Consider the following 15,044-nt stretch of genomic DNA (forward strand, 5'->3'; position numbering starts at 1 on the left):
GCTTGCTCGGTGGTCTAGTGGCTACCGCTTCTGCCTTATAAGCAAGAGGTCGTGGATTCAATTCCAGGCTCGTCCATTTCCTACTTTGTATTTCTATCTTAGTTCTTTATGTGTTTCACGTTCTACCAAAACGATTCCTACTGTTATAACCTTTCACACAATCTCAAAAAACCTCCCGTGGCATCTATGAGAGGTCTTAGAGTTCTCTACATCTTTCTTAAGTAGGTGTCCTAATGCTAATGCTAAATGAAGTTCGTCGGGTCAGCTAGCTGATGAATATATTTTAATAATTTTTCAGCATATACTGTTATTGACAAACGCTCTTTATTGTCGAATAGAGCTCCCTATTATTCATTTTACCCACTAAAATTTTCCTTCCCGATACATCTATGAAAGTAGTATGGGCTCCCTGCTTCTTCACTAGTAGATGTTGAAATAACATTCCTTCCCTTCCTTCCGTGATTGTAAGGACGTGGCCAGGTATAAAACTGCTACTGTATAGGAAAAGGTACTAATCCCAACTACAAATTTGCGACAGTATACAGTAGATTTCTCGATTGAGCATTGTATAGCCACCCACGATTTGTACAATAACATATGCTATGCTTTGGTATGCTAATATCCAGTTTTTTTAGGAAGCTTGAATTTCGAATGATGATCTTCACATGGTTTGAATCCTGACTGATCAAACCATGGCAGTAGGTAAGTTAGTTATGTGTCCTAAGCTCTCCTGGGGGTACATAGGGCCAACGTAAAAGATCTTTATCCGAGGTGGCAGCACGCCTTAGTCTTGACCTGGGCCCAGGCCCAGGTTCTGTCGACTTCCTTCATTTATTTGTTGCGGCTACGTCGCCACGAGCCCCAGGGTCTGCCTCTGCTGCGATGTTGCGATGGGCAGGTTCCAGTCCAGCGCTTGCTTGCAGATTTCTTCTTTCGAAATATTTGGCCGACCACCTCCATTTACGCTCTCGAATTTCAGTGGATATCAGTTTTTGATGCCATCGCCGATGGAGCTCAGCACTCTTGATCCAGTTGTGAGGCCACAAGGCACAAATTATAAAATGTTGACATCGGTTGATGAATACTTGCAGTTTCTGCGTGATTTCTGCTGATACACACCAAGTCTCACTGGCGTATAACAACACAGATTTCACGTTAGAGTTTAATATTCGAAATTTATTGCGTTGATTAAAATGATTGGATCTCCATATATTTCATAAACTCGCAAAAGCAGCCCAGCCTTCATGATCCGTACTCCTATGTCGATCTTGATTCCGCCGTCTGATGCCAACTGGCTGCTAATATATTCTCCGCCGCTTGCCCGGCTACCGTGAAGTTGTAATCAAATCGTGTAGATCATGTGCATTTTGCTGAAGTTAGAAACCCTACCCTCAATATATCCCAACCTATAACCGTTGATCAGATTCTGCCTTTTATGTCTGGCCTTGTGTAATGGTTATGGCGTCAGAAATTTCACCAGCAAATAAATGCGCTTCTCTGGAGATATTCAACTTAATGGTCAATCATCCTAAAAGTAAGATGAAATATTTATTTTACCGCTTTACAACGTACAAGGTTTGTGTCTTCGCAGAAATAGCCAAAGTTTTCTTGAAAAACTTGTCGATTATTTCATTAATTTTTAGAGATTTGTTACGGTTTATGCTGATCATTGCTTAAAGTAATTTTTCACCAAATCTTTTTATTTTTGATTCTTCTTTTCTGCGTGTTCTGGAAAGTACAAGTTAATATGTTTGTTGATTATTGCAACTTACCTAAAAAAATAGTTATAACAGTTTTTTTGTTTTGTTTTAATTCTTGTTTGATATAACTGTCGTAAAACAGTTCAAGTAGTAACCTCAGGTAAAGTTATTTTTATCGTAATTGATGCTCTCACTGGTATGCAGATTAGGGTAAAACGGTATAATATGCCCCTTAAGGAAATACTTAAATGACTTATTACTTTTCAAAAGAATTTATGTGAGTGAGTTGTCATATGGAAATATTAGAGAGAACACGCAACAACACTTTTTTGAAAAGTCATGAAATAATGGGTTTCAGCAATTGCCTGCGTCCCACCTTACGTAAACGTAACGAAACATGTTTGAAGATTAAAGCATTTTATATCATATTAACCACTGTGAAAAGTTATTTTGTTGCCCAAATGAGTGCTCCAAAGCAAATTTTGCGGACAGTACAGCAGCGTCGATCAGCAACCAAACATTGAAAGTTACATCAAATGAAAGTTACATGCTATTATTTCCATTATGTAATACAAATATTTAAAGGTATCAACTGATTTTTAACCTTAGTTGTTTATAGTTTTATAGGAATCACACAGACGCTTTTTGACCAAGGGGGCACATTAAACCTTTACTTTGTGCACAAGGAGTTTATTTCGCCACAAAAGTTTACTTAGCCACATGAAGTTGATGGACCAATGCACCATGCGTCTCCATATGTTTGTATGCTTACATGATGATATGAACATGTTTCAAATCTAAGCAATTTTATCGCCGCGGCAACTAGACATCGTAATTCTATCACTGGGTCGCTGCATGCAATGTTCCATAAGCTTCCATAAGCATGATCGCAGTTACCAATCGACAGCAAAAGTCGTGTTGCGTGTTTCCTTTTGCTACTACTTTTGTGAATACACAAACCTGGTACCTATACTGTAAAGCGGAAAAAAATATTTTTCATCTCACTTTTGGGGGAATTAATTATAAAGCGGAATACATCCAAAGAAGCGATAACTTACATATAAAATATTTGGTAGACACAATTTACGCAAAATCGCTCGAAAAAGGTAGGGGGCCGTCCAGAAACCACGTGGTCATATAATGGGGGGGGTTTAGAAAATGACCGCGATAAGCCACATGGGGGGAGGGGGGGTGTTGCTCTCGAACCACGTGGTTTTTTTACACGAAAAACTTTTGTTGCATAACAATAGCGGTGTAAAAAAAATATAAATCATCAAAATTTAATGATTTAATCATTAAACGCAAAGCGCATCTTAGGGCCGATGCCCACGTAGCGTCTTTTCAACTCAGTGTTAAAAAGAATTTAGCATTAAGCATCGAGAAAACCCGGTAACGCAGCGTCGGTCGCAACGCCGATGCATATCTGAGTTATTTGGCCAACTTAGCTTTAGATCCCTTTTCCATAAAAAAATAAACGAAAAAGCAGGTTGCGTTTCAGTCTCAATTTTCACCAAAAAAAATTGGGAAAGAAAAATGAAAAAATATTTTTTTTAAATTCCGCCGCAGATGGTTTTTGGCATCACGCCACCGACACTTTTGCATCAGCGGACTACAGCTACAATTTTGAAAACTGTTCATGTTTTTACAATAATTCAAGAAAAATCTTCGAAAGAATGTCTTGTGGATATTCAGGAAAAATCCAGTGAAAAAATTTCCTGTAAAAACTTTGACCTTACTTCATACAATCCTGATAAAGTGCTAGCATTCAGAATGTTTTTGAACAATTTTCTCTGGAAAATTTTGCTTGTAAATTTTGCTACAAATTGGTCATTAAAAAAAAAACAAAATATCGCCAGTGTAAATGCCGAAAAAAATTCTATGTGAATTCTGTCTGAAAATTAAAAACAGTCTCGTGGGAAATACATATAATTTTCGGTGGAAAAAAATGTTCATATTTACATATTTTTTTTACATTCTAATGAATTTCTTCGACAAGTTGTTCCGAATCTTCACCAGAAATTCTATTTCATTTCCAAAATAAGTTTTTCGAACATTTTGGGGAGTGCACTTCAAAATGTTTAGTCTCCAGTTAGCCTTACGACCAAAGGCATAGGATTGCCAATCCGGAGATGACGAGTTCGATTCTCGTTCCTGTCTAGGATGTTTTCGGGTGTCAAACATTGTCGACATCCTAGGTATAATGTATCCTTCGTACTTGCTACACAAGATATATAATCGTACAATTGCTGGCATTTAAAACTTTCAATTTATAACTGAGGAAATGCTAAAAGAATAAACTAAGTTGAAAAGCAGACCAAATTCCAGTTGGAATATGGAGCCATAGAAGAAGAAGAAGACTTCTAAATTTTTCAAGAAAAAATCTTCTGAATTTTCATGAGAAATTAAATAGCCAATGCCACATGAAACACTTTGATATTACCGTTGATTTTTTTGTTTTTGGATTTTTGTTTTCAAATTTGGAATTTTGAAATGAAATTTTTACGCTCTATCACATTTTTAAATTTTCCAAATATTTTTTTATTCGAGGCATTATTTAGAATTTCCACGGAAGAGTCTATGGATTATCTTCAACAAATACTTTGGATTTTCAAAGAATAAATCTTTAGAATTCACAAGGTTCGTGTTTTTTAATTTGCACCATAATTTCTTCCAAAATTTCATGGGAAATTCATTCTTCTTCGGAAAGTCATTTTGATTTCTTTGTAGGTTCAGCTAAACATTGCTTTAAATCTTTACCATGCAAAGAAGCACAAGAAATGATTTAAAAATTTTAAGGAATTTTCACATCAGAAAATCTTTAAAATTTTGATTTAATTTTCTAAGGAATTCCTATCGGAATTGCTTCTGAAGTACAACCTTCACAAGTACTACAAAAGTGCAATTTTTTTCGTTATTTCCACTAGTAAAAACATCGAAATATCCTCGGGAAATTCATTATTGGTGTTTTAGATGAACTTTTCATCGATTTTCTACTGGAAAATCTTAGGAATTTCCATCCGAAATATTTTGGTATATTCCAAATAATTTCTTTTGGAAATTAAAAAAACTGCTGAAAATTTCTAAGATTATTTTTTTGAAAAACAAAAAAAATTTCCATTGGAAATTTAGAAGAATTTCCTTTGAAGATTCATTAAATTTGCCCAGGATTTTGAAAAAATCTTTAGAGATTCTGTAAAAAAGTAAGCTGGATTTTTTCTAATTTATACCGGAAGTTCTTCGAATTTGATGTTTATTGGAATTTTCATCGTAAATATGCATTTAAGATCCTTCTACGGATTCTTCTAGTTCTTCAAAATTTATACCGAACCTTTTAGGAACTTTTCCACAGAATTTCGAAAAAATCGTTGAAATACTGAAGATTTTTCCGTGGAGACTCCGAAGAATTTCTTCTAACTATTCTGAAGGGTTTCCCTTGCAACTCCAGAATAATTATTCTTGAAAATTAGGAAGATCTTGGAATTTAAAATTCATCCAAGCAATACATGTAGGCAATTATTTAGGATTAAGAAGCCTAGTTCTTATGATATTGAATAATTAGGCTAATTGATCGAAAAATTTAATAATTAGAACATTTAGGTGCATTTTTAAATTTTTCGATCAATAATGCACAAAATTCTAGTAGTGCGTATGAAAAAAGGTTATGACATAGAGAAGTTTGCATTTAAAAAATCAACATGAAATTCTAAATAAAATGCTTTTTAAATTCATAAAAGGGTCTTAGAACTAAGAAGAGTCCGGCGATATGAAAAAAGTGGCAGTGTTCCAGAAAAACACTCCAATTCCTAAAACAATCTAGGTAATAAATAGTGTTATAAAACGATTTAAATTGAATTCCAAAACAAATCTCAACCCTTTCAGGACGGATGGGTCATATATGCCCAGCGTTTTAGATTGTCTATTAAATCACAAAAGAGAGCTAGACCACCATTTTCTTCAGTAAAATTGTTCATCTAGATATTGGTTTTACAGAAAAAATATGGGAGCTCAAATTTGACTGACCCTGAAAACTCAGTTATCCGAAACTTTGGGAAGATTTCGATTCTAAGAGCATGCAAATGAAGTTGAAATGATTGAATCATTCTGAACACTCAGATAAGATGGGTCATCCTGAACGTTAAGCCAGTGATTGCTCTCAAGTTCAGCCCACGACTTCTCGGGTGATCAATCATGACATTTGTAATGTCCTCATCATCGGTATGTACCCAATCCGATGAAATAAGCATATGATCCTAATTTCCATTAACATGAGATCTAAGAGACAAGGTACCCAAAATTATCTTGAGTCAACATCAAGCTGCACAATGACTATGCCTTTTTTGTAGGGCCTTAGAAGCACTGGGTTCACGGACTTGGATGATTAAGTAGTTCAAACAATACGACTTCCATGACGTTTTTTAAAACCTAAAAGTTTTGTATAACCTAAGTCGAGTCAAGTACGAAACACTGAAGACGACCTTACTGTTGAGGTCGAAATACGTATCTGTCAAGGTACAATCAAGTGGTGGAATTAAATGGGAAGGTACAAACTCGTCTTATGACAAGTAAAGACATTCCATTAAAAGCTCAACATAATTTTTTAACTAAAAAGTCTGTACTGCCGTCATACGCATATTTGTCCCATGTTTGCTGGGATTTCCTATGTACATGGGACAATTATGCGTAGAACGGCAGTGTAATGCTGTACAAATAACAATTGTCATATCAACCCAATGGACCTAATGGGATATTATATCATACATCATTCATAATTTGGTTAATTGGATAAATCGAATGATCCGAACTCCAAAATGATAATTGATCTATAATAAATTCATTCTTTTATGAGTCGCTTATGAAAAGACCATTGACTGAAGCATATTCGAGATATGGAATAGAAGTTCCTTGGGAAATTATTCGAAAGACATCAGAGTGACCGAGAAAATATGTTTAGTATGGCATCATTGGATTCCACGAGGCAATATCAAAATAAAATTTCAATGAAGAATTAGAAATTTTGAGAGATGAGCCAGCTCTAGATTATTTATCAGAGAAAAATAGAAATTTTCCATAATAGAATTGGAAATTGCCAATAAAGAAATCAGGGTATGAGTATTAAATAAATATAGAATTACTGCAAATAATGCAAAATTTCCATAAACAGTTGAAAATTTTCCACAAAACAATAATAAATTAGCACTTGTAAAAGCAAAAATTGCAATTATGTATTTAAAAAATCACCAATAAAGAAATTAAAAAATATAGGGATATTTTGGAAAATTTCTAAACCATTACAAATTTTTCTCGAAATTTTATAACCTATTCATGAGTCCGCATTTTTGGTATCCTCCTGATGCATCGAAGGTATGCGAGTTCTAGATAACCTAATACCTGATACACATTACAACATGATAACATCATAAAAATCTTCGAAATAATGAAAATTTATAATTTCCATGCTGGGTTTTAGTTTGATTTTGAATCAGTTGAAATTGTCCATCTTCAAAATTGATCGGATTAACCATATGTTTTAGTTACATAGGTTTTTTTTTTAATTTTTGTGCTTGAAAAAAAAACCACGTGGTCTGCCAAATGACCACGATAGACCACATGGGGGAGGGGGTTGAAAATCTTCAAAAATATGACCACGTGGTTTCTGGATGGCCCCTAGGTACTATTAATTTAACGCGCTAAAAACACGATTCCAGCTTTTATCCAACCCCTTAAGTTTTCGGGGATGTTTCTCAGGGTCACCATAAAGAATTTTAAATACAATGAAAAGTTGCAAAGAACAGCGAATATTTTGATCGTTGTACCGAATAAGTAAGAGAATGGCATTTTGTATCAATCTCCTCCACTCCGCACTGTTGTGGTTCAACGAACCGAATCATCGAACTATACCAAAATTTACCTTCCGCTGTGAGGCTGTATCCCTTCATATCAAAGTTTTCGTATCCATGCTCGATGGCTGCGCGTAGATGATTATCAATCGTGCTCTTCAACAGGCTCTTGTCCACGTTGATTTCGAATGTGACGAACGTTTCGCGCGCATCATCTGAGTTCCGCCTGTAAACAGAGAATGAGTGACATGAGAATGCTCTTTGCCGCCGACGGTTTTTGTTTTATCTCTGAGCACAAAGAGAAGCATGCACATTTTTTTACATACTCTCTTCACGCTAAAAATTGTTAATTCAAATAATGTCGTATACAGTCTTTCCATATTAAACCAACATAAACTATAAATTAAACCACATTAATTAAACTGAAGTTTAAATTGTTGAAAAGCAAAATTCTAGTAAATGAAATATGTATTTTGAATGAAATGAAATTAAAAGAAATATAATAAAAATGATGTATCTTATATGACTGTTTCGCAGTATTACACGCTAACGCTGATTAACACAATTTTGTGTTCCATTCACACAAAACAGCCCTCTTCTTGAACAACATATAGATGACAAGAGTTACACAGCCACAAAAATGTCTGATACGATCGTGTAATGGTTATTGTCAACATGTTCCTGGTTTTATGAGAAATGTAATTCTGATACAAACATTGAGATCCATGCTTAATCTTCTTCTTCTTCTTCTTCATCAATGGCTCTACATTCCAACTGGAACTTGGCCTGCTTTTCAATTTCCTCAGTTATTAATTGAAAGCTTTTCTATGCACGCCATTGCATGAGTATGTATCTTGTGTGGCAAGTATAATGGATACACTATGCCCAGGAAGTCGAGAATGTTTCCAACCCGAAAACATCCTAGATGGGACCGAGAATCGAACTCTCCATCTCCGGATTGGCAACCCTACGCCTTTGCTCGCAAGGCTACTGAAGACTCCTCCATGCTTTATAATAATTAATTATTAATTATTAATAATAAAACCACACAAGCCATTTTTGAGACTTTATAGGTAATTCTCGCTCATATATGTGTTGTTCAAGAAGAGGGCCGCATTGTGTGAACAGAACACAAAATTGTGTTAATCATTTTAAGCGTGTAGAATATTTCTGAAAAAGTAGTTTCAAGCGTCTATGTATGATACAGAGCATACTTTGAGAGAAGGAAATTGTGTTCAATATTGCATGCAACGGATGCCGAACTCTCCCAAGAGATGAAGTGGTTAAAGCTAATAAAAATAATTTACTCACTCCAGTTCCTGCACTGTAATGATAAACACCGCACTGAAGTCCAAATCACTCAGCAATGCGTGTAATTTTTCCGCCACACTTTTGGCGACTTGTTTGAAGCGATTGCTCTCTTTATTGTCGAACTCGGAATCGTACGGCTCAAACACCGTCAATGTCAACTTATCTGAAAAAAAAAACAAATTACAGCATGTTGGGTGCTTATCAAGCTCATTGCCGCTATCAATGGATGGTCATAACTCACAAGCATTCTCGAATCCACGGTCCGGCAACCCGCCAGAGCCAGACATTCTGTCTTCGTCGTCAAACGCGGATTCATCGAACTGTCTCTTCAAGCGCAAGGAATCCACGCTTTGCCTCCGTTTGTTCTTTTCGGTGCGTGCGTAATTTTTCAAATTTCCACCTTTCCGTTTCTCGCCCAGATGGCTCTTCTTGCTGGCGCTCTTCTTGCCGGCGTTTAAATCACCTTCGCTTCTAGACTTTTTGCTACCATCAATTGGCTTCTTGTGGTTCTTCTTTTTTCTTGCGCGTTTCACGGTCTTGTCAGGCCCACTTAAAAGATTATCGATGCTACGCCTAATTCTGTGAACACTTCGCACCAGCCAATTTTGATTTTCAGCTTCTGGTAGATCGGCCGCCGCCACCGCCGCCAGGGCGTCACCGTCTCCGACGAAGTCTTCGTCGTCATCTTCGTCTTCCAAGTCGTCATCGGCGAGCGCAACATTGTTGTTATCGAAGCCACTTAGGTCGAAGAGACTATCCTCTTCGACGTTGTTGTGGTCGGCGCTGCGTTTATTCAACGATGAGTAGTGCGATTGCTGGCGCTCTTCACCGATGATGGCCTTGCTCGCAATTGGGGAGGAGATATCATCGAATACTAAATCCACATCGTGGTGCTGTTCAGAAGAGATGGAAAAAGGGATGGTGTTAATTATATTCAAACGACTGAAAAGATTATGAGCAATGAGAAAAGGTAAAAACTACTGAATACTCGAATTCTAGTTTTTTTTTTCAATTTAAATTCAGATAGAGTGATATTATATCAACATGCAAAAGAAAAGAGCAAGAGCAGAATTTTAAATTGAATAACTCCCCTAGTACTGACGTGTTTCGACAACGACTACTAGAAGTTTTCCGTACCGCTGGACGTAATCAACTAGATTAAGAATAAAATAAGTCATATTCATTGACACAACCATGCTTTCCTTGTTGAAATGTTGAAATTAACAGACTGCAATCAGTGTGTTACTCGAACAGTGATATTTATTTTTAAAACATAGTTTTGAGTGAGGCCAATTTGGCTGAACATTGGAATTTAAAATTACACGAATTTACTTGTCATGATATCACCAGTGTTAAGGGAAAAACTGGCAGGGGACTGGAACAGCTGGTTGGTTTGTTATTTGAGGGATATTAACCCATAAGGTCATTCATCCCACAATACTGGAACAGTGACAACTTAATCTCAGGTCTAATCTAGGATCTTTCCGTTATAAAAAAATGCAATACATAATAATTAACCAATTGATTGGAGGGAGAATAAAAGATGGTCGAAAGTACAGGACGGAACGACATCAATTAAGATAGGGTGTAGTCATATTCCGCGGTGAGAAATCTTTGTCGACAAACTCTGGCCAGATGACCAATTATAAATGCACGGTTATCCAGGAATCCTATGGTTGAAAAGCTCTGCTCACCAGAAATGAATCGCGGCAGCAAGACAGGAAAAAAAACAAACCTAAGCATCCTAAGCATCGATCAATAAACTCCACAAAAAAGGAAGCTTTTCAGAGCAGAGGATTTCCGCAAAAAAAAACTTTTTTGAAGATCTCCGCAATAAGCTGATCAGAAAGTCAGTAAGGTGATAGCAATATGTAGATCGCTGTCAAATGACGGATCGCTTGTAAACAGCTATTTTCTTTTGCGCGGCTAAACAATCGAACGTATGACTCACTCTGAGAGCGACTGTTTTCGTATTCCTGCTGCTACATGAGTTGTGGATTGGTGGCACTATAAGGAAACCATGTTACCAAATCTGTGAAGGAAACCCCCCAGCTGACCTTGTTGACGAAGGTCACTTCCTGACGAAGGATACAATATTTTGCTGGACTCTCCATCTCTACATCAGCCCAACCGACTAATGTCTACAAAATGCTTGATCTCGCTGAACTCTCCAAATCTACTGAATTTAGGACACCAGCTCAATCCTGGCTGGTTCAGAGAACTCTTTTAGTCGGCCGAATGAACTGACTAGCACACACGAACCGAGCGTTTAAGCTGAGCCAGCATTGGATCAGTCTTCTGTCAGCTTATCAAACGAACTGGTGGGTCCAGGTAATGCTTTGAACAGTATATGTCCTTCCGAAGCAACATCAGATACGGCACCTGCCCTAAGTGGATATGAAACATTTCAGACACGCACACAAGAACGCTGTGAGGTGATTCAGCCTGCATCTGAACAACTTGAAGTTGCTTGAAATTCTCGTTGGAGGAGTCCTGTTCTGTGCACCGAAGTCATACATCTCTCCGGATCTTCATGGCTTTTTCCTGGTCATTTGATTGATACCAACCTTGTGCAGTTTACGTCTCACTGTCGGATAAATATCGAAGAGGGTTATCAAGTGGACACAGTTTTCACTGATCTGAAAACTGCATTTGATCGAGTTGACCATGTTATCCTGTTATCTAAATTCGATAAACACGTTGGCTTGGCTTGTATCTGACTGAACGACGATTATATGTACCTCAAGGTAGTATCCTTGGACTGCTACTATTTTCAATATTTATCAACGATATATGCTGCTTACTTCCTACTGGTTTTTGCATTGCTTATGCAGATGATCTAAAAATGTTTATTGTCGTTCCTGAAATGGAAGATTGTATTAAGCTGCAGCACATGATTGATCTGTTACACAATTGGTGTCTAGGAAACCGCATGACCCTGAGAGCTCAAAAATGTTCAGTTATATCGTTCAACCGGAAAAAATCACCTATTGTATGGGATAACGAAATATGCGGAACACAAATTGAACGGGTTACAGTCGTTGAAGACCTCAGAGTACTTCTGGATACTAATCCGTCTTTCCATGATCACTACTCTAGCATTAGGCAAACAGGAATCTGGGATTTATTAGGCGATCAATTTTCGTGAATTTTCAGAACCTTTTTGCTTACGATCACTTTACTATTCGCTCGTTCGTTCCACGCTCGAAACTGCTGGATATGGCGAATTTAAGGTATTCATGCAAAGTTCACAAGATATGCTTTGAGATGACTTCCGTGGAATGACATTGCAAATATGCCTTCGTATGAAACACGTTGCAGTCTCCTTGCTATAAATCAACAATGAATAAACAAATAAATTATGGTGAACAAGTAGAAATCTTAAGACTCGGTCAGGGCCACAGATAAGACAGAGATGATTTGCTTCAGGGTTCCGAGGACCATTTGACCTTCCGTAGCTGCGTGATGCTGGAAGCTGCCCATTGGTTTTACCAATCATGGCTGACGATCTTCTTGATGCAAGCATTAATGTTAGCCAGGGGAAACTATGTGGTGAGACGTTGGCCTCGAGGGCCGACCCCAGCCAAAATAGCTGCAGCATCGATCTTTGGTACCAAACAGTCAGTGCCCCGAGATCTAGGCGAAGGTTGTCGGCTGTTGTTCGCAGATGTGAATGACTTGGATCCATGAATGTTTTAAGTGGTCGCTTTGCAGGGCAGCAGTGGCACTGGCGGAATAAGACTTTGACCGGTTTGTTGGAGAGAGTTATAGCGGTAATGAACAGAGCTGCGGTTTCTGCCAAAAAGACGCTGCTTTGCTTGGGACGACTGTTCATTATGTTGTTCCCTGTAACGCCTAAGTTGACCCCTTGTCTCAAAACGAAACCGTCAATGTAGCGTCAATGTAGTGTTAACCAGTTCGGTAACCGATCTCGGTAATCACCTCGCGATGGAGCTGTTTATGTTAACTGTGCTAGCTAGAACTGATACCACCATTGTGTGCAAAATCCGATCCACGTAAACAAGGAGAGGAATTCTGTGGTCTCTGGATGTGAAGCAAGCATATGTGGGCTAATGGGCGCGATGGCTAAATATGAAATCATCTGCTTAGGTGCAGGAACCCTCGGCCAATGTAGACTGGGGAAAGTATAACTGGGGAGAGTATGCTTATAAGCTCCCGACGTGGTAGACATGTAGTCAGTCAACTGTCGATCAACGCTTGCCCGAAACAATACCGCGTAGCCCTGTTATTTATATTATACGGCCTTGATAGAGTCCTAACTAGGTATACCTAGAGCGCTCTGAATTGAGGGATAAAAGACAACTCACAGATGATGGAGCCCAAGTAACAAAAAGTTTCTTTAAAAGTTAGTTTTTCGCTTAATCAGCTTCACTGAGCCTATTAAGCGAAAAACATACTTTTAAAGAAGTTTTGGTTTCTTGGGCGACTCCGAAGATATTTCCGGTTTAAGGTCGGCTTCCCGTTACTATTGAGACTAGGGCGGGACAGATGGTGCCAACCGTTGCATACACGCCCGCGGACGCTTTTCCGGATGGTGAAGACGAGAGGCGGGGTCAACCAATGAACTGCACTAACTGCTGCTTGGGTTATACGCGTTCTCCCCGAAGAGTATATCTGACGACCGCAAGCAGGATGTCACCCGCGTAGATGAAAATAAAGATGCATTGACTTTCCCCCATAGTTCGGCGGTGGAGTGCGCCGGATTTATGAAATCAAAAAACTCCTTACACTGCTTGCTTTTGGAGTCTTGGATGACCGTTCGGCAGGCCTTGGAAAATTTGTTCAAAAACGATCGGTTGCTTCGTTTTTATCCCACAGTGAGGCTTTAATTCCGGTGCACCGATTGATGTTCGCTCGATGACGTGCTGTCTGCTGCACGAACAAGGAAAGAGGTAAATGCAAAGCGACAAAGCATTCGTTTCATACATTGAAAGGGGGAGTTTTGAACGTGGTATCTGCACAAGCCGGAGTAGAGCCGAGGGGACATTGTTCAGTAGGGCAGCATGAGATGAGAATGCTTCCTTCGTTCATCGACAGTGTATCAGATGAGAGTGAGTGTTGTGTAAATACAAAACCATATTAGGCAGAAAGAGTGAGCCTGCATTATATACCTCTCTTTTACATATGAATTCCTCAACTCAGTATAACAGAGGCAAGAGAGTTAAATAGGTATTATCTGTACTTGAAGCTTGATTGCGCTTGATTTCACCGTTCGGCACTCATAATGTTTTTGTTTAAAGTTTTTCAATGCACTCACCAGAGGGAAGCCTCCTCGGAGGGCTTTCCTTGTGGTCTTAACAGCACGACGTGTTTTGTTCGATCGCAAACGAAGATCTTTTCGTCCTGGCCTAGAACTGACCTGCGACACTATCCAGACTAGATAAATAGGCCAGTGGTAGTAGAGGTCGTAAGCAATGATGGTGGTCACGTCAATGGCCATTAAAACAGGTTGGTGATCCATCGTTGGTGGGAATTAGTTCTGCCTCCTCGAAAGCTTCGGGTAGGGCAACACCTCAGGGGTCTGACCCTGCACCTTCCCAAGTCGAGTGGTACCGCTCTCTTCTTGTTGAGCGCTGGGTTTTCAAGGGCTTTTCTGAGGTATGTTGCGTCAGGTGAGGTGTTCGTAACACTCCGTTGAGGAGTGTTAGATACTCTAAAGCCTACTCCGACATTATAAGTGGTAATTTTGGTAATGGTCACGACTCTGTTAGATGTCTTCGGTTGCGGAGAACAGTAAACGTCCTGCCCTGGAAAGATCTTTGAAATGGTGGCGTTTTAATTTTGCGAGATCTTTGAAGTGGGAAGGACAATGACAGTGACAGATGGAAGAACGCTTGGCAGTGACTGAGGCAGTTGAACGGTAGAATGAAAAGAATCGGCTTGGGGTGAGTCGTAGCTTAGGAGAGAAATAGCTCTGCTCTAGCATTGCCTTCTGAGAAGGTCCTTCTCGAACCTTATAGTCTGAATTTCGAGCTGAATGGATTTCAGCTCCGAACGCCTATAGCTCTCATATCTTGTAGCAAACATGTAGAAAAATCTGCTACGGTGGGTTTGTTTTCTTCTGCTTGACAAGCTTGACTGATTCTTCTGCTTGACTTCAGCGAAGGAGTACCCTTCTGCCCTTTTCTTCTGTTGACAGTCATTCATTCCAGGCATTTCTGTCATTCTCCTGGCC

The 15,044-nt window shown here is 38.7% G+C and overlaps 1 protein-coding gene across 4 annotated transcripts in view; it reads right to left on the minus strand.

The window, feature by feature from the left end:
• The window catches only part of LOC134223649 (basement membrane-specific heparan sulfate proteoglycan core protein), a 417,670-nt gene that overhangs the window by 264,617 nt on the left and 138,009 nt on the right, over positions 1–15,044 (minus strand). For all 4 annotated transcript variants that reach the window (XM_062702836.1, XM_062702835.1, XM_062702838.1 and 1 more), the window contains exons 3-5: positions 9,090–9,741; positions 8,849–9,011; positions 7,609–7,763 (exon numbers count right to left, since the gene is read on the minus strand). In XM_062702836.1, coding sequence (XP_062558820.1) covers positions 7,609–7,763; positions 8,849–9,011; positions 9,090–9,741 — 970 coding nt within the window. The remainder of the gene's footprint in view (positions 1–7,608; positions 7,764–8,848; positions 9,012–9,089; positions 9,742–15,044) is intronic.

The sequence above is a fragment of the Armigeres subalbatus genome, chromosome 3 (assembly GCF_024139115.2).
Source record: "Armigeres subalbatus isolate Guangzhou_Male chromosome 3, GZ_Asu_2, whole genome shotgun sequence".
Lineage (NCBI taxonomy): Eukaryota > Metazoa > Arthropoda > Insecta > Diptera > Culicidae > Armigeres > Armigeres subalbatus.